The sequence below is a fragment of the Gossypium hirsutum genome, chromosome D08, assembly GCF_007990345.1.
Source record: "Gossypium hirsutum isolate 1008001.06 chromosome D08, Gossypium_hirsutum_v2.1, whole genome shotgun sequence".
Classification (NCBI taxonomy): Eukaryota; Viridiplantae; Streptophyta; class Magnoliopsida; order Malvales; family Malvaceae; genus Gossypium; species Gossypium hirsutum.
The window spans coordinates 8,505,029-8,532,385 of NC_053444.1; the positions used below are offsets into that span (position 1 = coordinate 8,505,029).

Sequence of the window (27,357 nt, forward strand, 5' to 3'; positions counted from 1 at the left end):
GTAGGGAAATTCTATCTAGGAAGTTTGGTCTTAGCAAGACCGTTTGTAACCCCTCTAATCTTTTCCAGAAACGGAACCTTGTGTGATTTTCTAGTAGAATAATTTACTCTCTTTTACCCTATTCGCACAACACTCCTTGTGCAAATGAATCATTTCCTTTTGCACCCTTAAAATAACCCACTAGCCCTCCATTTAATGCTTTTGAGAATCTAGTAAAAGTTATACATATCTTAATCTAGTGAATAAACTGTACGGAAGTCCCCATAACAGTAAGGACATGGACTATGAAATTCTAATTAAGCGAATCAAATAACTTGTTCAAGTCAATCTTCAAGGCGCATCTTGTCGAGAGAAACCTCCTTCCATATATCATCTAACCAACTCATTAAGGAAGAGTATTGTCAAAGATATTCTACCTTGCACAACTTTGGCTAGGAGAAACCCCTATTGAGATTTCTTATACTTGTAATAAACGAATTGTATTAATTATGTAACTATATTCAAATGTATAGTGATTGCAATTATTAAATTTTCTTTGACAATTTCGAGATTGTTAACTCCTATTGAGATTAATCGAAACCCCTCCTACATTATTGTGAAAAGAAATGCCTTGCCATCTTTGTATGTTGATGGGGTTAAGTGGCCAACAAAGTACACATGAGCTAAAAAGCCATTTTTGAGCAATGGTTAGGTAATGGCTGCCATTCTCAATCAGGTCCATCGATGCCAATGCCAACGCCAATGCCATGATCAGCAAAGCACCAATCCTTATCTCCAGTTCTTATTATAGGTTAGCCTTGTCATACTCATAACCCTAGTTTATTTAAGGGTCCTTTTGGCAACTTTTTTTTTTAATCATAACTTGTTTTTAAACAACAGCTAGGATAAGAAAAAACATGTCTCTCGACAATGCCTTTTGTTTTTAAAAATGTAAATGAAAGCAAAAATAAAAAATAAAACTTTTCTTATTTCCATTTGTTGCGGAAACATGCTTTTGTTAGTTTCCAAGACTTGAATAATATTGACAAAAACTATAATTAACAAAAATTGTAAATTTAATAAGAGTGTTAACATGATATATTTCATTTAATGCACGCATTATTTATTTAAAATTCAATAGAAATAATGTATTAATTAGATATATATATCAGTAAACATGATTAAACATTTTGAATTTATTATTGGAAGAGGTTGAACTGTAGGACTGTGGGGACAAAGTTGCAGAATGGGGGAAGGTCTACATGTTGGGTGTGTGAGAATTAAGCGTGACTGAAAGTGGATTAGTGATTATATATTAAGATTAATTAATGATGATAAATATTGTATTGCCTCGACAAACCCTATACCTGCTCTACTTAAACTAATCCAAATTAACACATTATAATTTTCGAAATTAATAAACAAATAAATAATAATAATACAAATAAATTCCCTCTCTCCCTTTCTCCTATACGTTCTTTGCCTTCTTTCCACTGTCACTATCTTTTGTTCCATTCCTTTTTCGAAGATATGCTTCCTACCATTTCATGTCGTCTCTTGGCATTATGTTGGTTAAAATTTGGATTATTTATATAGAAAAATATATGGATATATTAGTATAGATAGATCAAAATTTCTAAATTACCATGCATGTAGATATGGGATACTTTGACATCAAGAAAAAGGTAATTAATGCAGCATGATAATTTTAGGATTCTCAAGTCATCTAATCATATAGGAAAATTTTAAAGTCAACTTTCAGGTGGATTATAGCGAAGGGGGAGGGACCACGATTATTTTGATCCTATATATAGCTATTAGGTGCTAGATTGTAATCATATCTAGAGCAGTACTACTATACCATATCAGGTCACCAAAACGAGATAATTTCTTTCAAAGAATTTCATTTCCATGATTATTTATAATGGGTAGATGAATGGATGGGTGTGACTATTAATCTCCAATCAATTTGGCGATATGTAATATATATGTATGCGCCATTATCATTGGCTTCAGCTACCTGATCATCAACTACCTGACTGAAGCAGCAGCTTCTTCTCATTATTTGCATATTTAAATGATAATAATGAGCCACACATGCTGCTGCAGATTTCAGACCGGAAATCATGAATTATCATATATACAATTATAATGGCTCTTTGTAAAATATTAGGCTTAAATATGCATTTGAACCCTGAATTTGGCAGTTTCTCTCAAATTGATATTTGTAGTTTTTTTTTTCAATTTAGTATACTAGAATTATTTTTCCGCCCACTATTCCAGTACTTTTTTTGTAACACAATTAAATCTAAGACCGATGGAACCTTTTGACATTGACACGTCGCAATAATGATATCATAATGACATCATCATCTAAAAATTATAAATATATATAAATTTGAAAAAAATTAAAAAATCTAAAAATAAATATAAACATCCAAGTTTTAAATTTTTAAATATATATAAATTACAAAAATAAAGATATAAAAAGCATCTCTAAACTCATAAATATCGAACCCCCCCCAAATTCCAAAACAATTGTCTTCTTTTCCATCATCTTCTTATTCTTCAATTTAGTTAAAAAATTCTGAACCTAAGAATGTAGCACCCTATACTCGACCCGATCGTCGGATCCGAGCAATAAGGTGTCATATTCGTTGCTGAAGCAATAACGATAAAATTACAATTCAATTTAAAACCTTAAACATTGGCTTAAGGGTGTAAAAAACCCTCAAACTTTTTCAAAGAAAGAAATTAAGCCCCTGCTTTTTTTTCCACTCAATTGGATACTTAAACTGTCAAAATGTAACAACCCTCACCCGGCTCAATCGTGGAATCTGAGTAATAGGATGCGACAGTAAAAATCGAAACCACCTACATGCACACCACACTTCAATCAAGAACAATAGCTACCACGTTCAATCATTCAGATAAGAGTGTTTGTGTCTAATTTACATTATACGATACTAAAAGTCGTTTAATTCATAATTAGGGTTCATTTCTTAAAATTTCTAAGCAAACAACGTAGGTGTCGATACAAGATCGTAGGTATCAATAATTTTGTAAGATAGGTATCGGTACTAACAAGAAAATTGATACCAAACTAGTCTTCTGCCAAATTTTATTAAAAAGCATTTTATCGATACTTAGGCAATGGTATCGGTATTTTTATCCCGAGTATCGATACCCATGATTGGGTATCAATGCCAAAATGAGCTATTGACTTCTGAAAATACGATCCAACACCAAGCTATCAATAATTATCCTCCGAGTATCGATACCTCTGCTCAAATTTGAAAAAACACAAGAAAACAAGATATATTTCATGTCCAACATATTCCCTTTCCAACATGTAATATCGACTACGGCATTAAACATCAAATTTGCCCAAAACAGAGTCCAACATAACATCAATACCTTATCGGTCCAAATCCATAATAAAACAGTTAAGAGTAACAACAATAACGATAGTAATAATAACCAACCAAAAGTTCTAATCCACATTGCCTTTATTCAAAGAGTCAAAAGATAATTATAAAACCACCTACTCAAAAAGTTTATTGCCTTCCTAGAATTACTTCCTTGGCCACGTTGTTCACACCGAAAACTCTATTTATCTGTAAAGATTTAGTGAGGTGTGTGAGCTTAAACAAGCTCAGTGAATGATCAAAATTATGACAAGTATACACAACATCACACATTAAACAAAAGCAACCAAAGCACATTTATATCAAGTAATTCATCAAGTCCATGTTTCGTTGACCCATATAAGTTAACTTACACATTAACATGCATTTACATACAACATAATTTATAAAAATCATTTATGATAATTTGGCAACTTGAGATTATGAAACATAAGAGTGGATTTTATCACCACACATTGGATACACGGATCTCCATCACACCAATGACTCAAAGAGTCAACATATCCCATAAGTGTAGCATTAAGATATCACTCTCCAATACACCAACATAACCTGATGAATGGAGCTTAGCTCACATTCCCTTATTTCTCCAAGTTGCCCCGGGCCTCAATGCCTAAATTAGAACACAAGGGCGAGTACTTACATATCTATGGCATGCCAACTATATCCAACGATCTCAAGAGATCACAAGGCCAAAATATACACAATTACACACACTTTTACTTACCATTTTAGTGCACAATATCACTTCTCTTAATCATAATACACGCAACACTATCACTTCCACATAGAATGATTACCATGCTCTCTTTCACAAGTGCTAACATATAGCTCAATAAGCTATAACCATAGTCAATCACATATATGTGCTTAAACCAATAATTCCATTTACATATTAACACAATCATACAGTACTTGCAGCATTAACCACTATATTGCATATTTCACATTACAAAATCACAATTTTGTAAAAATGAACAAAAGGAGTAAGAAGGCTTACACTTAAAAATTAGGATTTAGGCTACTCCTAAGCTTTCGTTTAACACAATGAATCATGCCTACTAGTAGCAACGCCAAAACACTCACCGTTTACATTTTCGCTTGATAATCGTAAGCTCAAACTAGCTTTTCCTTACCTTTCGCCTTGCTCGAAGAGGGTTCCAACAATTCTGAATCTTCTTACATATTAACCACACAACATATACAAGCAATTGATAGCCAAAACACATCTTAATTCAAACAAAAATGCAGGTTTAAAACTAGCTCCTCCTTGAATTGAAATTTTCAACTAGATTGGCCGAAACTCAAATTTCTTAAACCAAACTTATTCCTATCACTTAAAATCAATTCCAAACATCTAATTACTCATTAAAGAACGATTCTAAACTCTTAAAACACCCAAAATTCTTCAGATTTATGGTTCCGAAAAATTTCAACACCCATGGCTATTTTCAATGAAAACTCAACATAACCTTCAAATCTTTTAACGAAAGTTTGAAACAAGTTGAAAAACCATCTAATCTCATCAAAACAAGTTGAAAAACACTTAGAAAAAATAGTTTCATTTACAAATCTAAATTATATCGTTAACAACTCCAACTTCAGCTAACACACAAATTTCTTGCTTTAATGAATTAAAACTTGATTTGAAAGACTAGTTTGTATAAAAAATTAATAGAAAAATTAAACCTTACCTTGATTTAGGGGGAAAACGAATGGTTGATGGAAATCCAAGAAAAACCCACAAAATGAATGATAAAGAAATTAATGGTGTTCTTGGTATTCCTCTTTGAATTTGGGAGAGATTTGGGTTTTGGAAGATGATAGAATTTAAAAGAATTAGAGTATTAAGGATCAAAATCGGTGAATGATGGTTTGGGATTTTCAATTGATGACAAGAAAAGGGGAGGAGTGTTATGCATTAATAGTAGGGTGAAGGGGAAAAATGGACTGATTTTAAAATTTTGGTCTATTTGCCCTTATGTTACTCTTAACTTAAACCCCCCTTACAAAACAGTTCTATTTTTAAATTTGAAAGTCTTTTCCACATTAATTTCATAAATCGATTTAATTTTCAAAAGCCATTGAATGTAGAAATTTCCTGGTTACATATTCCAAATTCCCGAACCCAATTTTATGCCATAATTTCCAAAATTAACACCGAAACTTACAAACTGAATTTTGGGATGTGACACAAAATGCATCAAAAAGACCCTCAAACTTTTTCAAACAAAGCAATTAAGCCCTTGCTTTTTCTTTTTTCTTTTTTTTTTGCACTCAATTGAGTACTTGAACTATCAAAATGTATCAAAAAGGCCCTTTAACCGTTAACTTTAACAGTTGACCATTAAAGTTAACTGCCCCTAATTTTTTTTCAATTAAATCCACACATGTCACAACCACGACGTGACATGCGGCAAAAAATTATAAAATATAAAAGTAAATAAAATATAGAAAAAATATTAAACTTTAATAAAAATATTTAAAATTTATTAAGAATTATAAAAAATTATAAAAATTGTAAAAATATATATAAACTTTTATAAAATTTTATAAAAATCATAAAAAATTATAAAATGCATCAAAAAGACCATTTAACCATTAACTTTAACTGTTGATTGTTAAAGTTAACAACCCCCAATTTTTTTCAGTTAAACTCATCACATGTCGCAACACAGCGTGACATGTGGCGAAAAATGATAAAAAATAAAAATAAAAAAGTTGTAAAAAATTATAAAATACTTCTTTTGGTACGATAATTTTATAATTTTTTTACGAATTTTATAATTTTTTTACTTTTTTATAATTTTCTTACGAATATATAAGATTTTATAATTTTTTCTATATTTCTATATATTTTATATCTTTTTAGGATTTTTATAATTTTTTTTATTTTTTAATAAATTTTAAGTATTTTTTATATTTTTTATTAAAATTTAATAAATTTTATTTTTTATCATTTTTTCCACATGTCACGCCGTGGTTGTGACACATGGTGACTTTAACTGAAAAAATTAGGGACGGTTAACTTTAACGATCAACTGTTAAAGTTAACAGTCAAAGGGCCTTTTTGATTCATTTTGGCAATTCAAGTACTCAATGCAAAAAAAAAAAAAAACTGGGTTTAATTGTTTGTTTGTTTTTTTTTGTAAAGGTTTGAGGGTCTTTTTTATGCATTTTGAAAGTTCAGGTACTCAATTGAGTGGGAAAAAAAAGCAGGGCTTAATTGTTTTTTTTTAAAGGTTTGAGGGCTTTTTACACCCTTAAGGTGACACATTCGTTTCTGAAGCAACTACAATCAAATTACAATTCAATTTACAACCTTTAACATTCAAATCTAAATAAAATAGGTATATAAAACAATTCGAATTCATTTCCAAGTTTTATACAAGCTTACGAAAGCTCTAATACTAACTCGAGATCAAATTAAGACAAAATTGTAAGATTTTCAAAAGTTCAAGTTGACGTCGCGACGACAAGGTTTCCTCGTTGTGACGACACGATGCAACTTACTGTTTGGGTCTCATCTCAACAAACCATGCTCGACGTTGCATCATGGCATGGTGGCTTGATCTTGTCGTGACGACATACACTTGATGTCTCGACATGACATTCTATTTCTACAAAATGCCAAATAGTTTCAACATGCTATACCTAGTACAACAAATATACATATATTATTCACCAAATCAACCAAACATACCATTCATAAAAGCTCAATTATAGAATAATTCATGACTTATGTCCTTAAACTACTTATATACATACTTTAATTAAAAAACTATGCTATCTATCATAAGTTAATCAAAATGATATACATACATCTATATATAAACTTCCAAAATGACCAACTATCATAAAAAAAAATATACAAGTCAGTTCACTTGTGAAACTATATCTTTGCAACATTATTACACTACCTATTCAAGTTTCAATATAGCAAAACCATTAAACTTAATCGTAACCAACTCGACTTAGGTACATGCCATATTTAACTCAGAAAAAGGCTATACAAACTTTGCTGAGTCGAGGATTTCTTTCGAGATGCTGGATCAACAACTTTCGATCTCAAGAATCAATTATACCTACGCATAGAGAAAACAAACCATATGCTGAGCGAAAACGCTTAGTGGTATTTCCATGATTCAAGTCAATATAAAACAAATTCAAAATCAATATGCATTTGTTCTATTCAAGTTCAATATCCTTATATAAATGCATGCCACCTACTTACTATACATTATAAGCATACATATTAACATATTAACATGCAAATTCACTATATAAGCATACTAACTTGCCATATATCATTCAATTCTTATGTAATTTAATCAATTCATACAAACATCCATAGGTGCTAATACCTAGTCATTTATAAACAACCATTAAGCATATATATTCAAACCCATATAAACATTTCAACCATATCCGAGCCTAATGACTCTTTCATACGCATTTGGTCACCAGGACTCGGTTTCAACTTATTTTGCATTTTATCACTGACCACTTTTAAAATTCATTTCATTTTCAAATACCACTAGTCGAATTGCATGTTTATAATGCTATTAACCAGACACAAACTCGGAATGGATATGCGGATCCATCACCCTGGGTTACCCAGCAACAATGACGCTAACATGTACATACTACCACCCTAGGTTGCCTGGCAATGATGACTTTAAAAGTACAGTCTACCACTTCGGGTTTCCCGGCAACAATGATTTTCAATCAATAATCTAACCCTATGGCATGCCAACTATATCTGACTCGGTTCGAACAAATAATAGGGTAACCAATTTCCAGTCCATTATATATATAGTTCAAATTTACATTCCAATACTCTCCATTCATTAGCAGTTCACAACTTCGTAACATTTTATAACATGTTTGAACCCAATTTCATACCAATCATCAGATATCAAGTAAGTCATGCAACTTTCTATTCTATTCAATTTAGTCCCTGCCTCGGTATTGAATCACTATCATGGCAGTTCAACTCAAATAACCAACAACAACTCACCTCAATGTCATATTATGCAAAATGACATGAACATACAGAAAATAAATGATTTTCGAATCATAGAAATACAAACAGAATTTTCGAGCTATTCATTGACAAAATTCGATTTTCTTTTCCCTCTCGACGATTCTATGTCAACTTTAGCTAAATAAAATCATAAAACATATAATATTATCAAATTTCATTCAAATCAGAATTAATCATAATATCAAGCATATTTTACAATTTATTAGTCCCTAAACCCGAGACAAACATAACTTTCAATCTAAAGCTTCATATTGAAATCTGATTTCACAACTACTCATTAGGGACCACCTATTTTTTACTCCTAAAAAAATTTCATGTCAATTTTAGATTTTATTCAATTTGGTCCCTAATGTATTAAACTAACAATTAAGCTTTACAATTTAGTCATTTTTCTAAACTAGGCTTAATTTCTATCAATTTCACACCTAATTCTACAAGAAATCAACAATGGCAACTTTCTAAAACTTTAACAGTTTTACAAATTGATACATAGGCTAGCTAAATCAAGCTTTCATAACCTTAAATCTATAAAAATCAAAGGAAAATAACAAGGGACTTAGTTGAAATTGAAGCTAAAAGCTTTAAACCCCTTAAAAAGGGCATTAAGCCTTTCTTCTTTTCTTCAATTTGGCTGGAGAAGATGACTTCCTCTCTCTTTCCACCGAAATTTGACTTATATAGTGGGATTAATTTTTTAATTAAGTTAATTAACCTTAATTAATTCAACAAAGCTTAATTTACTTAAGTTAATGATTATACAATCACACCATCCACTAACACACACTTTAACATGATCTAATTATTGTTTTGAAGCTTTAGGTAATTGCAATTTAAGTCTCTAAGTCATTTCCTAATTAAAAATCTATAGCGATTGGGCTTTACAATTTAGTCCCTAGGCCCTAATTAGCACAATTTTGGCTAAATTGACTATCCAAATTTCAATTAAACTATATAATAACTCCATAAATATATTTATTTAATATTTAAGAACTTGATTTATGGAGATGACATCCCAAAACAGCAATTTCAGATATCCCTGGAAATCGAAACGTTACAAAGAACCTTCACCCTCACAATTTGATTGAACCCAACCATCCACCCCATTATATATATGTACTCTCATAAATCAAATTGGAACTTGATTTATGGAGATGACATCCCAAAACACCAATTTTAGATATCACTAGAAATCGAAACGTTACAAAGAACCTTCACCCTCACAATTTGACTGAACCCAACCATCCACCCCATTATATATATGTACTCTCATAAATCAAATTGGATTTTTTTTCCAAGAAGAATAAAAATAATCCCACAAAGTTGTAAGCTAGAAAATCAATGAGTAACATCGATTTGATTCTTTGAATGGTAGCAAAGCAAAAATTGTTTCTACCTTTTGCAGTAATTGGGCTTTCGTAACATAGAATTGAGAATTGGCTTATTTTTTATTTTACTCAATTTTTTTATAACAATGCAGAAAAAAAGAGTGACGCATAGTAATTTGATTTTCTGATTTTGTATAGTAGCAAGCCAGAAAATCAATTCTATAACAATGAGAGTATTGAGAGGGTGGAATTTTGTGAAGAATTCTAGGGGCAATTGGTGGGAGAGTTGAAGATCAATTTTTTTAGTGGGTTTTTATTTGAATGGGAAAGAGGAGGATTTCATGGCGTGAATTTGAAAATCCAGAAAAAAAAAAAAAGCAAAGTCAATTTGCATGGGTTATCTTGATGGAAAGAGAGTAAAAAGAGATGAAGAAGAGTAAAGAAACCCAACAAAAATAAAGAAGACGCACTGCAAAGTTTTTTTATTTATCAAAGATGAAAGTAAGAAACTCAAGAAAAAGATGAACAAAGAAGAAGAACAATCAATTTTTTTCCTGACATTAGAATTTTCAAAGTTACAAATTATGTTTTTAAATTTTTAAAAGAAATTATTAGATTTCTAACTATCCAAAAATAATAAAAACAACATTTTGATTTTTCATTTATTTTCTAATTTTTTGAATTTTTAAAATATATTTATATTTTTTTATAAATTTTAAACATTTAAAAAAAATTCAATGATAACATCATTATAACATCATCATTGTCACTCATCAGCGTCACAAGAAGACCTAATCATGGTTGGGTCACCTACCCAGGCCTGAAGGTTCGCTTGAAAAGTGTGAGGGTTTGGATAAAAATATAGGCCCGAAAAATGACCTTCGGCAAAAAATAAGACTCATTTTCTAAATGGACCAGCCCGAATCTGTCTGAATTTTTTGTTGTTGTTGTTGTTTTGTTACCATTTTGTTGTTGTTTTGATATCATATTGTACTATTTTGTTATTATTGTTTGGAATTTATGTAACTCTTATTTTATTGTTAATTTTACTACTATTTTAGAGGCATTTACTTACTAAGTTGCAACTATTTTAGTGTTATTTAAGGATAAAGACTTTTTTTTAAATGTATTTTTTGTTGAGAAACATTTATTTTAATGTTTTAAGTGTATTTGATGTATTATATTTTTTTAATTTATTTTTATATAAAAATAATATAAAAAATTAATACGGATGGACCAGGTCGAGCTCAGGTTTAGCATTTATTAACTAGGTCGAGCTTGGGTAAAATTTTAGACCAATTTTTTAGGTTGGTTCTAAAAAACGAGCTTAAAATATTTCATCGATCCGGCCCACGATCAAGTCTAGTCACAAGATGTCTTCTGTCTGAAATTTAATGGCATTACAAAAAAGAACCAGAATACCTTTTGTCTTAAATTTAACGGCGTTATAAAAAAGTATTGGAATAATGAACGGAGAAACAATTCAGATATCAATATAAGACAAAATGAATAACTAATTAGAATATTCATACCAAAAGAATATTTTATGGTGTAGACTCGAGAGGATAAGCCTCGTGAAGTCCCCTAAAAACTAAATAGTTTTACTAAAAAAAATAGCTTATCTCCAAGAATTATTATGAAGGGAAAATGAAAAAAAAAAAGGAATAAAGAAAACAGAAATTTGAAGTCCATGAATTTTTATTAAAGAAATTCAAGAGAAGATGAAGGTGTAAAAATTAGAACAATAGTGGCAATGAACAAAAAATTATTAAGTGATTAATGGATGGAATGTTTACATATGTATATGATCCATTGCCAGCTCTATCTTTGAACGCCAAAGAGTCAAAAGGAAAATCCTGAATTAACCTTCAGTTTCATTCTCCACTAGTACAAGTATGTGTGTGTTTTTCACAAAGGAAAAGCATATAAATTAGAAATAAATGCAATGATGAAGCAAATAGAAATGGCTTTAGTTTGATTCAATCTCTTTTGTCGTATAAGGATATCATTTTGAGAGTATAAAAAATTTAGAATGCAAGGCTGCAAGAGGGCTTTTTAAAAGGGAATAAACAATAAAAGATGTAGCCTAATAAGGGGACCAATTGCAATTAACAATTGATTATTAAATGATCCACCTCCCTCTTCCTCTGGTGTTTATAATCCCCTTTTAATGATAATGGTAAGTAGCTCAAACCTAACCCCTCTCTCTGTCTAAGAACCAAAATAAAATAAAAGAATACCCACCAAAGAAAAAAAGAGCAAGATGACAGGTTGTGGTTCACCTTGTGGTGCCTGCAAGTTCTTGAGGAGGAAATGTGTTAGAGGGTGTGTTTTTGCACCTTATTTCTGCCATGAACAAGGTGCAACCCATTTTGCAGCCATCCACAAGGTTTTTGGTGCAAGCAATGTGTCAAAGCTGCTTGCTCACCTCCCTCTCAGTGACCGCTCTGAGGCTGCTCTCACCATCTCATATGAGGCTCAAGCTAGGCTCCATGACCCTATTTATGGCTGTGTTTCTCATATCTTTGCTCTCCAACAACAGGTTTTACGACCACCCTTTGACCGTCTTTTTGATGTAAAAACTTGATGATCTGAAAACCCTAACTTGAGATTCAAATAGAGATGTAATTCTTGGCTTTTCTTGGTTAAAATCCCAACAGGTTGTCAATCTACAGGCACAGCTTGCTTCTCTCAAGGCACAAGCAGCTCAAAGCATTGCCAATGGCTCTGTTACTGCAAACCCTAATGACAAATACCATGGAAAGCTTCATAATCTCCAAGATGTTCAAACTTGGTTTCACCCAAATGATTCAAGCATGGCACCAAATTTTAACCCAAATCTTTCTACAAGCTCATACGGGTTGTCGGATCGAACCAGCTCATTAGGGAATTTCGAGAATCCAGTCATCTCATCAGGATCAGATGATTATGTCTCATTTAAAACAAATTTTGAGGATGCTCCTCGTTCCATGTCTCCCTTTGACATGCAAACACACAACAGACAATGGACAAATTTCCAGGATGTGGACGACCTTCAAGCAATGGCCCTGGGCTATGCTCAACATTCATGACAATGGAAGGGATGGTGAAGGCATCATTTCCACCTTGCAGTTTTGAATTGCATGATGCACATTTTCAAACATATTTATATGCACTTATTGTTGTTATAAATAAAAGCTAGGAAGCCTAGAAATTAGAATTATGTTCATAGAACCAGAAACCCTAAAATCTACCCTACTATTTGTTTTCTATATAATCTACTGTAACCCTTGAATATTGATATATAGAAATAATATTTAGTCTCTGTGAGAAATCAATCCGGTTTCTATGGACCTCATTTTTTGACCTAATAAATTACAGTTCCTTTTTTCTACTTTATAAACCCTGTTATTATGTAGTCTGAAATCAGATTGTATGTAATCTTTTCAACATCGCTTGCTTACTTACGGGTCATCACTACATAAAAATACTAATTGACCTCATAAAACAAAAATTGATAAAACATTAATTCGGAAAAAAATAAAACAGTAATTCATTCAGAGTAATGTGATCATATTTATTTTAGAATTAATACAATCTCTCATGGAGAAATAATCATGAATCTATAAGTGATATGAAGTAAAATAAAATAAAATCAAAGAACGAATGCAATTTAGGGTTCCCCCAAATGCTTGCATATCGTTGATTTTCATGTTTTGTTTTGGATCTTAGGAGGGGGCCGAATAAATGGGGTTTCCTCTATTAACCCACTAACTCGGTCATAAATGGGTTTGATTCTTTTCAAGCTGTAATTTATTTAATAAAACTTTACTATACTTTATTAGACAAAATATTAGGAGCAATTTTTTTAAAAAAAATAGATCAAGCAATTTAATCTTTTTAACTATTAGAAAGTGAATTATTTTGTCAATTTATAAGCCATTTAGGCCTTTCAAATTAAATGAGACAAATTAGCCCATGGCTAAACTTTTATTTATTTACCAAAAAAAATTTTAAGTAAATAAAGACAATGGAATATTTACATTTGTAAAAGTTGGCATGAGGAAAAGAGAATTAAAATTTTAAAAAACATCTATATATCCTCAATTAGTTAAATTAAATAATATTATAAGAATAATAAAATTTTCCAAATTTTTGAAAAAATTAAGATTTTGAAGAACATTTTCTTTTTTTTAATTATTAATTTTTTGAGTTTCTGGAATATTTAAAGTCTTTGTAATATGTTATAATCTTTATGAAATCATATTGTTTATTTTTGTTAAATTTCTTAAAATTCAACCGATCATGCATTATACATATATGATCATGTTTTTCACAACTATAGCTATTTATTTGAAAAAAATGATTAATATTGTTTCAATTTCGAATCTTTTAGAGACTCCATTTATACATTTCTTCCAATTTATTAAAAAATAGTTACTTTTTTTTGGGTAGCAAAAGAGAGAGCATGAACTAAATTACTGTATTTATTTTAAGGAAAACTATTATTTTGGTTATATTATATGAGTACAAGGTTGAAGTGATATTAGATGAAATGGATTTTAAAGCAGCTCTACACTCTTCCCCATAGAATGAATCCAACTCCCAACCCTCCACATTGCCCATGAGTTTGGGTTAAAAACATATTGAAAACCCCAATAACATGGGTAAGTTGTTACTCATGTGTTGGGTTGAGTTTGGGCTGAGCCTAAATATAATATTGATATACAAGTCTGGTCTGGCCTAAGCTGAAATACGAATTTAAAATTTTGTCCAAACCCGTTAATATTTTCAAAAGATTAATCCAAACTCATTTTAGATTTGTCCATATTATTTTTTTTAATTTTTTAAAACAAATATTTATATTATATTATTTTAATATTTATTAATTTTATACATATTTTATTTGTTGAAATTTGTCATAGAGTCATCTTAACATTATTTTAATGTTTACATTAGAGTAGTATTATATATTTAGTATATGTTTATTTTTTTAATGTGTTATAAATTACATAATATCAAGTATTATAAACTTAAAAACAGGTCGGGTGTGGGCCTTAAATGTTTAAGCCCAAATGTAACTCATATTTTAAATGGGGTTAATTGTTTTACCCAAACCTATTTTTTAGGCCTAATATTTTTAGTCAAATGCTTTCGAATTTTGGACAAACATAGTTCTAGTTGTTACTCTCCACGCTTCTTTTTCATTTTTTGGGTTTAAAATTAGTAATGTTGAAATTAATGATTAACAAGTTGGATGAAATTAATTCCAATAATTAATGCTTAATAATTAACATAAAAGAAATAGGTCCAACGCTACAAACTTTTCACTGATCTTTTGACAAAGATTGTAACATCTAAAACATAAATATAATTAAATTTTAAAACATGGATTCCTGTCCTTTAAGAATAAAACAGTCCAACAAGTAGACCCTGCTCTCTTTTCATCTTTTCTAAACATATTTTACTGAATTTTTATAATTAAAAAACAAAGCCGACAGCTTTTAATCTTCAACTCACATTCAATAATGATCACTTATCTCGAAATCAATTATATTTGTTTGGAATAATGACTTTTAATGCCTTAATATTCCCTTGGCCATTGCAATTTGGCTAATGGAAGGATGGACAAAGTGATTACTGCCGCTTTCCCCTTTTTTTATTAATTAAATAATGATAAGATTTTTATGACGCCAAAGGGGAATGGGCTCCAAAAAATGTGTTAAGTTAGGAGGGATGTATGGAGCTTCATGATAATATCCTCAAATAAGATTGTTAACATGTAGCCCTAAGGGAACATTTTGTCTAAAAGTATGGATACAAGGCCATTCCAATTTGAAAAGAAATACTTAATGTTAGGTGAACCGAATTTAGAACATAAACCCTAGGTAAAGTGGGTCCCATCCCAAGATGCTTCCTCAAGGGCCTCTAATCACCATCACAGCACTCACCGTCCCTTCCCAGATATCCCTATTTGTAAACAAAGTCCAGGTGATCTGAATTTGGACCAAACAGATGTTGGGAAGGAACCCTTTGCTGAATCAGTTCTTCACATTTGTAAAGTATTTAGACTACCAATTGATCTAAGACAACATTAATCCCTCTTTTGTGTTATTTCAACTTTTTCTGTTCAATTCATTTAAATATTTAAAAAATAACTTGCTATAGTTGAGATTTCTAATTGCTATACCACACCAAATCAAAGGCAAGGCAGTTGCCCCATCAGTCCATTATACAAGGCAAAAGGAAAGAGCCAATCACTATGTAAAACTAAGAAAGCTATCACATGAAAAGACCTAGAGAGATTTCAAATACTCATTCCTTCATTGGACCTAATGACTGACATCTAAGCTTAAGGAAGACATTAACACTTACCAACTGAAAACTATTTATTAAGCCAAGTGGTGAAGAAAGATAGATGCTGGATGATGATAATATAACAATATTATCTACAAAACCCTAACAACTGCTTGCTTAGTTGAGTAATCTATCATTAATCTTGATAGGTAGAACTAAAAGCAAACAATTGAGTAGAGCCCTGATTTCAATGCCTAGTTTGTCAAACTGAAGTTGCTCTATAATTGTGGCTCACAAAACAGTAAACTACTATCATATAAAATTGTGTGAAATTCATATTGAATTTTGATTTAATTGAGTGAAGTAGAGTCAGATTTCAAAATGGAGAGCAAATCAGCACTAATATTGATGAAATTTTTTATCGCTTGATCCATCACTATCCAAATTAACTATGATTTTCAGAGCATATTATCATTCAGCTACCACCATCAATTTATGTACCATAGCTGAATGAAAAAGACAGAAAAGAAAGAGGACAATGCTAATATTAGTCTGATAAAAAACTTAAGGTACTAAATCTTCTTCAGAACAGTTTCCATATGTACATACATATCATGGACTGGAAAGAAAAGAAAAAAAAGATCATCTGGCTCATATTCCATAGAGAAAAAAAAATCCAAAACGATAGTTCAGCTTAGTTCCTCATCATTCTAAGGGCAAGTGTTTGAAGCTCACCCAAATCACTATTATTATTTAATCTCTTCTTATGGTAACCCTGGAAACAAAACTCCTCATGTCTGCTTTGTATTTCTTGCAGGTTCACGCTATCACCACTGTTGAGCTCAACAGACTCAAGTGAGCTTTGTGGGGAGATTGGATTCATATAGCTTGGAACAGTGCCAGAAAGGTTTTCTTGCCATTGATTCTCTACTATGTTATGCGATGAATTCATATCATTTTGAGCTAGTTGGGCTTTGATTTGCATTAGTTGAGCTTGCAGGCATGCAACCTACGACAAACCACGAACAGATGTAATATGCAATAAAGATTAGAAAGTGTTCAAATTATAGCATGAAAAATTGAGAAAAAAACGGAAAGGGAATAGGAACCTGTTGTTGTAAGGCGAAAATATGAGCAACGCAACCATAAACGGGATCCCTAATTCTGGCTTCAGCTTCATAAGCAATGGTGACGACCGCCTCACAACGATCATGAGCTGGGATATGCAACAATAATTTGGACACATTGCTAGCCCCAAACACTTTATGAATGGCTGCAAATCTTGCAGGGCCTTGTTCTGAGCAAAAGTAAGGAGCAAAAACACAGTCAGAGGCGCATTTTCGTCTCAGAAACTTGCATGCACCACAAGGGGAGCCTGTTCCAGTGGTACTACTGCTTGATGATGCCATGGCAGAGATAAAAAAGTGCTTTAAGAGAGAATTATAGCATCAGAGCAGGAATTAGGGAGAAATAATAATTCATAAAATTAAAGAATTACAAAGCACAGGAGCATACTAGGAAATGGTGCTAAAGAAAATTGGGGTTTGAGGGTTGGGGAGAGGATGGTTGGCTGGTTGGCTAGGTCAGAGTGGGGCTGTTGGGAGGGTCCTAAACTGCACAACAAAAAGGGGTAGGCTTATAAGAAGTGTGAATGGGGGGACATTGAAGGGCCTTTATGTAGGGTTCTAAGGGAGCATTTAATAATGGCTTCTGCAATATGGGGATTGTTTTTTTAGTGGCTATATAACAAATTACTAAATGATTTAGATTTGGTTTATGTTATTTGAATTATTTTATTACTTCAAGTTTGATTTTTGTGGTGGTTTCGGGTTTTCTTTAAAGAAAATTTAATTTCCTTTTTCCGCCGTTCGCCGCACCTTGAAACTGCTGCTATTTGTCTCTTTGTGGGCTCTGCCCCGACTGCCACCTGCCTTTAAAAGCCTACCGACAACCACTTAGGTGAATTACGACATTTTTTAGTGCATTTGGTTTGTTTTGTTGTGTTAAGTATGAAAAAAAAAAGGAAAGACCTTCTAGAACACCTGTGAGACTTGAATAAATGTCTGAATTAAGAAAACCTACTCATTTATGACAAAATAATCTTACATATTAACCAAATTCTTATCCACATTGAGTTTGAATTTTGATATAATTTTGTCGATTGAAAATTATTTTAGGTTTAATCTTATGTTAAGTAAGAAATTTTGGAAAATAAAGACTTTTTGGGGTAATTTATAAGTAATTGTCTCGTCTTAATCTTTAGAATTATTAGAAATATTTGAACAAGAAATGGGTTTTGTAGGAATGTAAGAAAGAATATGATGAAATGGAAGCATTTCATCGGACCGAGCCATGTGTGACATAGGGATATGTACCCTTAAATAACATTAGAAGGCATTTATGCTACCACTTATCAACTCTCAACGGATATCACGTCCTAACTATATATGGAGACTGATAGTTTTGGTAGCTACAGCTAGCCCTCGTGTGTATAAAGTTGAAGGAGAGAGAGATTAAGAAAGAGAGAAAGGTGTAAATGAAAAGCAGAAAGCAACAAGATAGTTAAGCTATAGTTGGGAAGTGAGGGTGAGTGTGAGGGCGGCAATAATTTTTCCTTCAAAAGTCCAAGCGCATGTTTAACAAAGTAACAACCAATGATTCAAATACGAATTAAGCTGCCCCGTGCAATGGGCAAAGGGGAAACGAAAGTAGCTTAACATGATGAATTTGGAGGCAGATTCACTTCATTTCCTTTATTGTCTCCTCATTGTCGGAAACCTCTCTTTGATTCAATGTTTCTTGTCCCCAATGCACGTTCACTCCTCTCCATTTGTACCCATAGTTAATACCATCTTAGCTTCTCTACACCCTTTTAATTCATATTACTTTCTTTTCTTTTTATAGGCTTAAATGTTAGATAGTGAAATACATATATCTTTCCTGCCTTGCGAACGTGATTTATCTCCTTAATCTAGAAGAACAGGTGATCAATGCTATATTACGCAAACTTCCAATAATTTCACAAAGGACTACAGTACTGCTAAAATAATTACCAATTACTATCACTATCCACAAGAGTAAAATGCTTCAAATTTTTTTCTTCACATATCTGCTTAAGTCATGATGATCTTATTAGTTCTTTTATTATATATTTTGTAATCCTCAAAACCAATGTGTTTATATAATAATGTAGCAATCAATACCAATTCATCAGCAAACCTGGAACTATATGAATGGATCCAACCAAAAGGCTAAACCGAGAACAGCTGCAACTAACCAGAGCGAAAGTGGCGTGGCGCATTGTACCTACGCAAAGAATACGACTCACCAATGAAGAAGAAAAAAAAGGATGAAAAGCATAAATGGTTAAAGTTTCGTCACTCCCTAACGGAGGACAATGGCAGTTTGCAGCAAAAAGGAAAAAAGAGAGTAGATTTTTAATGTCATAGTTGTGACTTCATATATTGCAGGCCAACCGTGTAACGCGGCAGGCATATAGAAATTGATGATGGGGAAATTAAAATGGTAGGCACTCAACATCACCAGCATTTATAGTTGGAAGTCTAAGTTGCAGTTTCACCCAAGCACATGGCTCACATGCATGCATAACTAGCTATTTCTATGTCAGGAGGGAATTAGGAGTGATGAGCATTTATAGCTTGAGATACCCTTTGGTTATCTCCGCCAGACAACCTTCAACTCTTGGGTTGGATGTTTATGGTTAGTGCTACAATCATGTGTGGAGAATTCTGGCCCCAAGTAACAAAAGCCGCATGAAATATGGCTTAAACAATTAACCCATACCCTGGAACCCAATCCCAAGAAGAATCATATGAAATCGTGATTTCACGTCATCCTTTGTACATCTCTTTTCTTTTTAAAAAAAACTTCTTATTTGGGGTTTGTTTAGGTAACATTTGATATAATTTTGATAACTTTAATAAACTTTTTTAAAAAAAATTTAGTAACTTTTGATAAAACTCAGTTAACCATTGATATTTCACGACATCAATGATAAGTTGGATATCCTATAAGTCTACAACATGATTTTAGTAAGTTATAATACTATACTAAAAAAATTTTAATATAATTTTAGTAAGGTATAATGATTTATTTGCTCTTCAACTTTATAAAAGAAATCATTTTAGTCATTTATTTAATTTTTCGTTCTTTTTAATCCTTGAACTTGCATTGTTTGTCAAATCATTTCAAAATGGATGAAAAAGTTAACGTGTGTTAACCTTGCTAAATTGGTAGCCCATTTGTATGTCATGTCAGCAATTAATTATTTTTTTAAAACAAAATAATTTTTTTATAATTTCTATACTTTTTAAATATATTTTTATTTTTTAAAATTTAAAAAACAATTAATTGTTGGCATGGCAGTCCGCATGTATGCTACGTTTAAAAAGAGTTAAAAGAGACGAGAAATTAAATGTAGGGCTAAAAAGACATTTTTTTGTAAAGTTGGAGAAAAGACATTCTTTTTGTAAAGTTAGAAGGCCAAATCATTATGCCTTTTAATAATTTCCATAATAATTTTCTCTACGTCAAATATTATTTATACTAGATTAAGACACTTACTTATATTTATAAAAGACTATGTAATTCAAAATTTTAAGAGTTTTGGTGTGCTAGGTTCCAGTCTTACTATGTGTTTTTTTCCTAGATTTCGAACAAGCCAACCTTAAGAGTACTTAAGCTGACACATAAGACCCTATCCAGGGGTGAAGCCAAAGAAAAAAGAGGGAGACAAAATTAAATTTTAAATTTTTGTGAGGTTAAAGTATAATTTTATCTTATATTAATTTATGATTTTATCACTTTTAAAAAGACTAAATAGAAATCTTTTTCATTTTTAAGACGTCAAAAGTAAAAATTTATTATATAATAACTTTATTAGGGTACTAAAAAATTATTTTTCCATTTGAGAGTGCCAACACTTGTACTCCTCTAAATTCACCCCTAACCCCATCACCGTACCCAAGGGGAAGGGTAATTTAATGATTGGAATCATCGCCCAATCCTCATTCCTCTATAAATATCGATCACCAAGGTAGCGAAAAAGTAAACAACCTTACTCTATAGAAACTGTTTTTCATAATCTCTTTAAGGATGAAAGTGATAATTAAATGCAACTTTGAGGGTAAATGATCCATTAACCCTTTCTATAAGCAACAAATGCCACTATAGGTTGAGTATTCTATTGTTGGATTTTTGTGGAAAACCTACAACCTTTCCTTGGGTTGGAAAATGGGAACAACCTTACTGTTGGGCTTATATTGGCCCATTTGACTTTGCTGTTCTTATAAGATGCTGACCCAGAATCACATGATACAAATTTCAGACCCTTAATTGCGGCCATTAACTTTGTTGGGAGGATATTAGTTTTCAATTTCAAAGCATGCCTTCCGCAAGGATTACCGCCTATATATCTTTTCCAGTTTCAACGCCTCCAACCCACTGACGCCGTGCCTTTAACTTGATCATTTATTCCAGTTTACGTATACATATTCTTGGTTATTGTTGAAATATTTTTAAATATTTATAGTGTTTCAATAACTATAAATAAATAGGTATAATTAATTAAAAGTTATATTATTTAATTTTTTAAAAAATAATTTTAACTATTTAAATAATGTTATTTGAATAGTTATAATATTAAATGCATAATTATGTGTTTATTTTAAAAAAATTATTATTTAGAAAGACACCTATTGAAATATGTCTTTATGAAAAGACATCAAAATTCCTATAAATAGAAATAAGATTTCATTTGGAAATCACACCAACAAATTCTAATATTCTTTCTTTCCTTCCTTCAATTTCTAATATTATTAGATTATTCTATAAAGTATTACTGCAGAAATCCTTTGTAGAGATTGAGTTTCTTATTATACATTACTCAGTGCGTAGTAGACTATTCTCATCAGTGTAAAACGCAAATAGTCATTGGCTTCATTCTATCCTCGAGGTTAATTTGCTTGGAACTCATTTGCGCACCGAAGATAGGTGGGGTCGAATATAACCTTAAAGATAGTGGCTTAATACACGTCTTGAAGCCTTATCCTATTTCTTCTTTTTCTGTCCGAGTTCCATTCGTGTGTTCGAGATTTTCCTCACCGAAGACTTGTACTAACAATTTTAACGTTATATTTCATGATGACTACCACAACACATGAAAGTGGAATACTAAGGGAGTTGGCTTCCAACTTTGTCAAACTTGATCGGTTTGATGGTGGCAATTTTTGACGATGGTAGAAAAAAATGCACATCTTATTATCAACTTTGAAGATTGCTAATGTTTTGGATACTCCAAGACTTGAAGAGAATGAAAACGAATCTGTTGCTGCAACTCGAGAAAGGCAGAAATGGGACAATGCTGATTATATGTGCATGAGCCACATATTGAGTGGTTTATCTGATGGTTTGTTCGACACCTACCAAAACAAGGTCACCGTTAAAGAATTATGAAGCAAATTGGAGACAAGATACATAACTGAAAATGTTACAAGTAAGAAATTTCTTGTCAGTCATTTCAATAATTATCAAATGGTTGGTGGTCGTTCTGTTATGGAACAATTCTGTGATATTGAAAAGATGTTGAATCAATTCAAGCAATATGATATGAAAATGGATGAAATGATTGTTGCATCCTCCATAATAGACAAACTTCCTCCATCTTAGAAACACTTTAAAAGAAGTCGAAAACATAAGAAAAAGGAAATATCTCTTGAGGCTTTGGCAAATCATTTTCGTATTGAAGAAGAATATCGAAAGCAAGATCAGAACCTATATTCTGAAAATGTCAACGTGCGTGTTACGGAGGAAGTACAGACTACTAAACCATTCAAGAGAAAGTTCAAATGGACTAATAGAGCACCTAAGTTCAAAAAGAAAAAAAAAGGCTCATGCTATCATTGTGGTAAGCTGAGACATTTCAAGAATGAATGTTGATTTTTAAAGAAGAAATCATCTTCTAAGGCTGATAATAACGAAAAGTTCGTTGCAATGATATCTGAAATTAGTATGGCACAAGATGATAATACATGGTGGATTGATACCGGAACAACCAACCATGTGTGCAAAGACAAAAGTATGTTCACAAAGTTCACAGAAGGTGAAAATGACAATGTCTTGTACATGAGAAATTCTTCCACCGCAACAATCAAAGGCAAAGGGTCTGTTGAACTACAATTCACTTCTAGAAAGGTTTTAACCTTAAATGATGTATATTATGTACCAGAAGTTAAGAAGAATTTAGTGTCTGGAAGTCTATTGAATAAGTTTGGTTTCAAACTTGTTTTTGAGGCAGATAAGTTTATTTTGTCTAAGGGAGGAACTTTTGTAGGGAAAGGGTATATTTATGAGAGTATGTTCAAAATCAATATTATTAATAAGAATAAAAATACTATTTTTGCTTATATGGTTGAATCTTTTTGTTTATGGCATTATGATTAGGTCATTTGAATTATAGAAAATTGAATGACATGTATAAGTTAGATTTAATTCATGTTTTTAATAATAATATTAAAAAATGCAATACATGTATGTTGACTAAAATTACAAGAAACACTTTCCCTAAGGTTAAAAGGAAAACAAAATTTCTTGATTTGATACATAGTGATTTATGTGACATGCATAATACTCTTACATTAGGTGGAAAGAAATATTTTGTTACTTTTATTGATGATTGTTCTAGATATTGTTATGTATATTTATTGCATTCAAAAGATGAAGAGTTTGATAAATTTAAAGTTTATAAAACTGAAGTTGAACTTCAGTGCGAATCATTTATCAAGTACTTAAAATCGGATAGAGGTGGAGAATACTATAATCCAAGTTATTTTGAATCCATTGGAATTTTCTATCAAGTTTCAGCCCCTTACACACCACAACAAAATGGTGTAGCTGAAAGGAAAAATAGAGTCTTGACTGAAATAGTAAATTGAATGTTATCATATTCAAGTCTTGGACAAGGGTTTTGGGGAGAAGCTGTTCTAATAGCTTGTCATATATTGAATAGAGTTCCTAATAAGGAAACTAAAATAACCCCCTATGAACAATGGAAGAAAAGGAAACCAAACCTTAATTATTTGAAGGTTTGGGGTTGTAGAGCTATTGTCAAAGTTCTAACACCTAAACGTAAAAAGCTAGGTGAAAGAGGAATTAAATGCATATTTATAGGATATGCACATAATAGCAAGGCATATAGGTTCATGGTAATTGAACCAAATGATTCAATTTCAATTAATACTGTTATTGAATTAAGAGATGCTATTTTTGATGAAAATTTATCAAACGAGAATGAGATTCCATTGGAACAAATTGAAAATAATGATAAATCTTGTCAAGAATTAAGAAGAAGTAAGAGGATTAAAAAGGTCAAAGATTTTGGACCAGATTTCATTATGTTTCTTGTAGAAGGAAAAGGTGAAAGTATATGCAATAAGATACCTTATTGTTATAATATGGAATCTGATTCTATTACATTTGAAAAGGCAATGAAATCTTAATACTCTACTTTTTAGAAAGAAGTAATAAATGATGAGATGGATTCAATAATGGGAAATCAAACTTGGATCTTAATTGATCTTCCATCGGGTTCCTAACCAATAGGTTATAAATGGATCTTTAAAAAGAAAATGAAGGTCGATGGAACCATTGATAAATTTAAAACAAGGTTGGTAGCCAAAGGTTTTACACAAAAATAATGAATTGATTACTTTGATACCTATCCTCCAGTAGCAAGAATTGCTACAATTAGACTCTTCACCAAATGCATGTTAAAACTGCATTTTTAAATAGTGAATTGGAAGAGGAAGTGTACATGGAACAACCAGAAAGATTAATTGTTCCAGGACAAGAGCATAAGGTATGTAAGCTTGTTAAATCTTTATATGGACTTAAACAAGCACCAAAACAATTACACCAAAAGTTTGACAAGGTTGTTTTAGCTGATGGCTATAAAATAAATGAATCTGATAAGTGCATATATAGCAAATTTGAAAATGGAAAATGTGTCATAATTTTCTTATATGTAGATGACATGCTCATTTTTGGCACGGATTTGGAACAAATAGAAAACACCAATAAATTCTTGTCAAACAACTTTGCTATGAAGGATATGGGTGTACCAGTTGTTATTCTTGGGATTAAAATAACTCGAGATGAAAGCACTATAACTTTATCACAATCACATTACATTGAAAATGTGCTTAAAAAGTTTGATAATTTCAACTGTATACCAGCATCTACACCCATGGATCCTCAAACAAAATTAGTATCTAATGTTGGTAGGAAAATTGATCAATTGAAATATGCAAGTCTAATTGGTTGTCTTATGTACATAATAACTTGTACAAGACCAGATATTGCATATGCTGTTGGAAAATTGAGTAGGTATACAAGTAATCCAAGTAGTTTGCATTGACAAGATTTGAATAGAGTACTTAGGTACTTAAAGAAAACTATTAAATATGGATTGTGTTAAATGGATATCCTCCAGTTTTAGAAGGGTATTCAGATGCTAGTTGGATTACAAGTTTGGAAGATCATGCATCTACTAGTGGATGAATCTTCATTCTTAGTGGAGGAGCCATTTCTTGGGGTTCCAAGAAACAAACATGTATTACTGATTCCACCATGGCAGTAGAATTTCACCTATGATGTATTTTTATGATGTACCTTTATGGCCTAATCCAGTTTCACCTATTTCTATCCATTGTGATAGTGAGACTACTCTAGCAAAGACATATAGCCAAGTATATAATGGAAAGTCTAGACACATTGGATTAAGACATAGCTATGTCCGACAATTAATCTCTGATGGAGTGATCAAAATTAATTATGTGAGGTCAAGTAAAAATTTGGCAGATCCTTTGACAAAAAGTCTTGCTAGAGATGCAGTAAAAAGGACCTCAAAAAGGATAGGACTCACGCCCATTAATTAAAGTCACCCATGATGGAAACTCAACTTAACGCTTGGTATAACGTCAAGTCTTGAGTTCACTGACGCAAAGTACATTATTAGTATGTGATTGTTAGCACTATAAATAAATCCACCCTAAGATTAAAATGCTAAGTACCCGTAATGATAAAGGAAGGATGAGTAATGTACTCTTAATGGACCCATAACATAAACATGTTAGAGTGTTATAATTATGGGAACATTCTTGATGGGATCTACCTATGTGAGTGGAAGTGTGGCCGCTTCTAGGAGCTCAAGGGCTTGGCTCTGACAACACTCATGAAAAGAGGACACAGACACATAGCCATAATAGTGTTCCTAGATACTATGCATTAATCGATGTTGAAATCATTGTGTGAGATATGTTCGGTTAATCAAATAGAATAGTTGGTTCAAAGATTAGTCTACCATGCAATTTCGATTAACTTTAACATGTTGTCACTAAGTGAAGGTTCAATCGTAAGATACCTTCATTTATGCAAATTGATTTCCAAGAATATCAAAATCTAAAATATTTTGAAAATCGAGGGAGATTGTTGGAACATTTTCAAATGTTTATAGTGTTTCAATAACTATAAATGAATGGGTGTAATTAATCAAAAGTTATATTATTTGATTTTTTGAAAAAGAATTATAACTATTTAAATAATATTATTTGAATAGTTATAATATTAAATGCATAATTATGTGTTTATTTTAAAGACATTATTATTCAGAAAGACACCTATTGAAAGATGTCACAATAAATTGGAATGAGATTTTATTTGGAAATCACATCAACAAATTCTAATATTCTTTCTTTCCTTCCTTCAATTTCTAATATTATTAGATTATTCTATAAAGTATTATTGCAGAAATCTTTTGTAGAAATTGAGTTTCTTGTTATACATTGCTCAGTGTGTAGTGGACTATTCTCATTAGTGCAAAACACAAATAGTCATTGGCTTCATTGTATCCTCGAGGTTAATTTTCTTGAAACTCATGTGTACACCAAAGATAGGTGGGGGAGAATATAACCTTAAAGATAGTGGCTTGATACATGCCTTGAAGCCTTGTCCTATTTCTTCTTTTTCTATTAAAGTTCCGTTCGTGTGTTCGAGATTTTTCTCACCGGAAATTTGTACTAACAGTTACTAATTCCTACTCCATGCACAGAGGATGAGATATTGTTTATGAAATCCTCAATTCTATTGAAGTTGCAATGAAGAGAGTTATAGACTGCTTGTTGCTGAACATTCTCCAACAATATGCACCAAAATATTGTACTTAGCTACTGTATCATATATTCTGAAGTTGTCTTTTTTATGCAATGTCCAATTTAAAGTAGCATTT

General features: G+C 31.5%; 2 protein-coding genes and 1 long non-coding RNA gene across 3 annotated transcripts; 1 reads left to right on the plus strand and 2 right to left on the minus strand.

Moving 5' to 3' along the window:
- Positions 1–2,403: 2,403 nt before the first annotated feature.
- Positions 2,404–5,339, minus strand: LOC121220253 (uncharacterized). Its single transcript, XR_005917467.1, has 2 exons — positions 5,102–5,339; positions 2,404–2,853 (listed from the first exon to the last, which is right to left on the minus strand). It is a non-coding gene; the product is annotated as an uncharacterized lncRNA (long non-coding RNA).
- Positions 5,340–11,964: 6,625 nt separating this feature from the next.
- On the plus strand, positions 11,965–13,142 carry LOC107915095 (LOB domain-containing protein 29). Its single transcript, XM_016844227.2, has 2 exons — positions 11,965–12,321; positions 12,440–13,142. Exons 1-2 carry the CDS (start codon positions 12,043–12,045, stop codon positions 12,848–12,850), a joined length of 690 nt encoding a protein of 229 aa, XP_016699716.2. The 5' UTR covers positions 11,965–12,042; the 3' UTR covers positions 12,851–13,142.
- Positions 13,143–16,460: 3,318 nt separating this feature from the next.
- LOC107918757 (LOB domain-containing protein 16) lies at positions 16,461–17,929 on the minus strand. The gene is made up of 2 exons (XM_016848343.2): positions 17,165–17,929; positions 16,461–17,064 (listed from the first exon to the last, which is right to left on the minus strand). The coding sequence occupies exons 1-2, from the start codon at positions 17,462–17,464 to the stop codon at positions 16,750–16,752; spliced, it is 615 nt and encodes a 204-aa protein (XP_016703832.1). The 5' UTR covers positions 17,465–17,929; the 3' UTR covers positions 16,461–16,749.
- Positions 17,930–27,357: the final 9,428 nt, after the last annotated feature.

Bases quoted from the DNA above. Each gene is read 5' to 3' on its own strand.
- LOC107915095 (XM_016844227.2), top strand. From the start codon at position 12,043: ATGACAGGTTGTGGTTCACCTTGTGGTGCCTGCAAGTTCTTGAGGAGG. The intron at 12,322-12,439 runs GTTTTACGACCA...AAATCCCAACAG, and splicing joins TCTTTGCTCTCCAACAACAG to GTTGTCAATCTACAGGCACA.
- LOC107918757 (XM_016848343.2), bottom strand. From the start codon at position 17,464: ATGGCATCATCAAGCAGTAGTACCACTGGAACAGGCTCCCCTTGTGGT. The intron at 17,065-17,164 runs GTTCCTATTCCC...GGTTTGTCGTAG, and splicing joins TTTTCGCCTTACAACAACAG to GTTGCATGCCTGCAAGCTCA.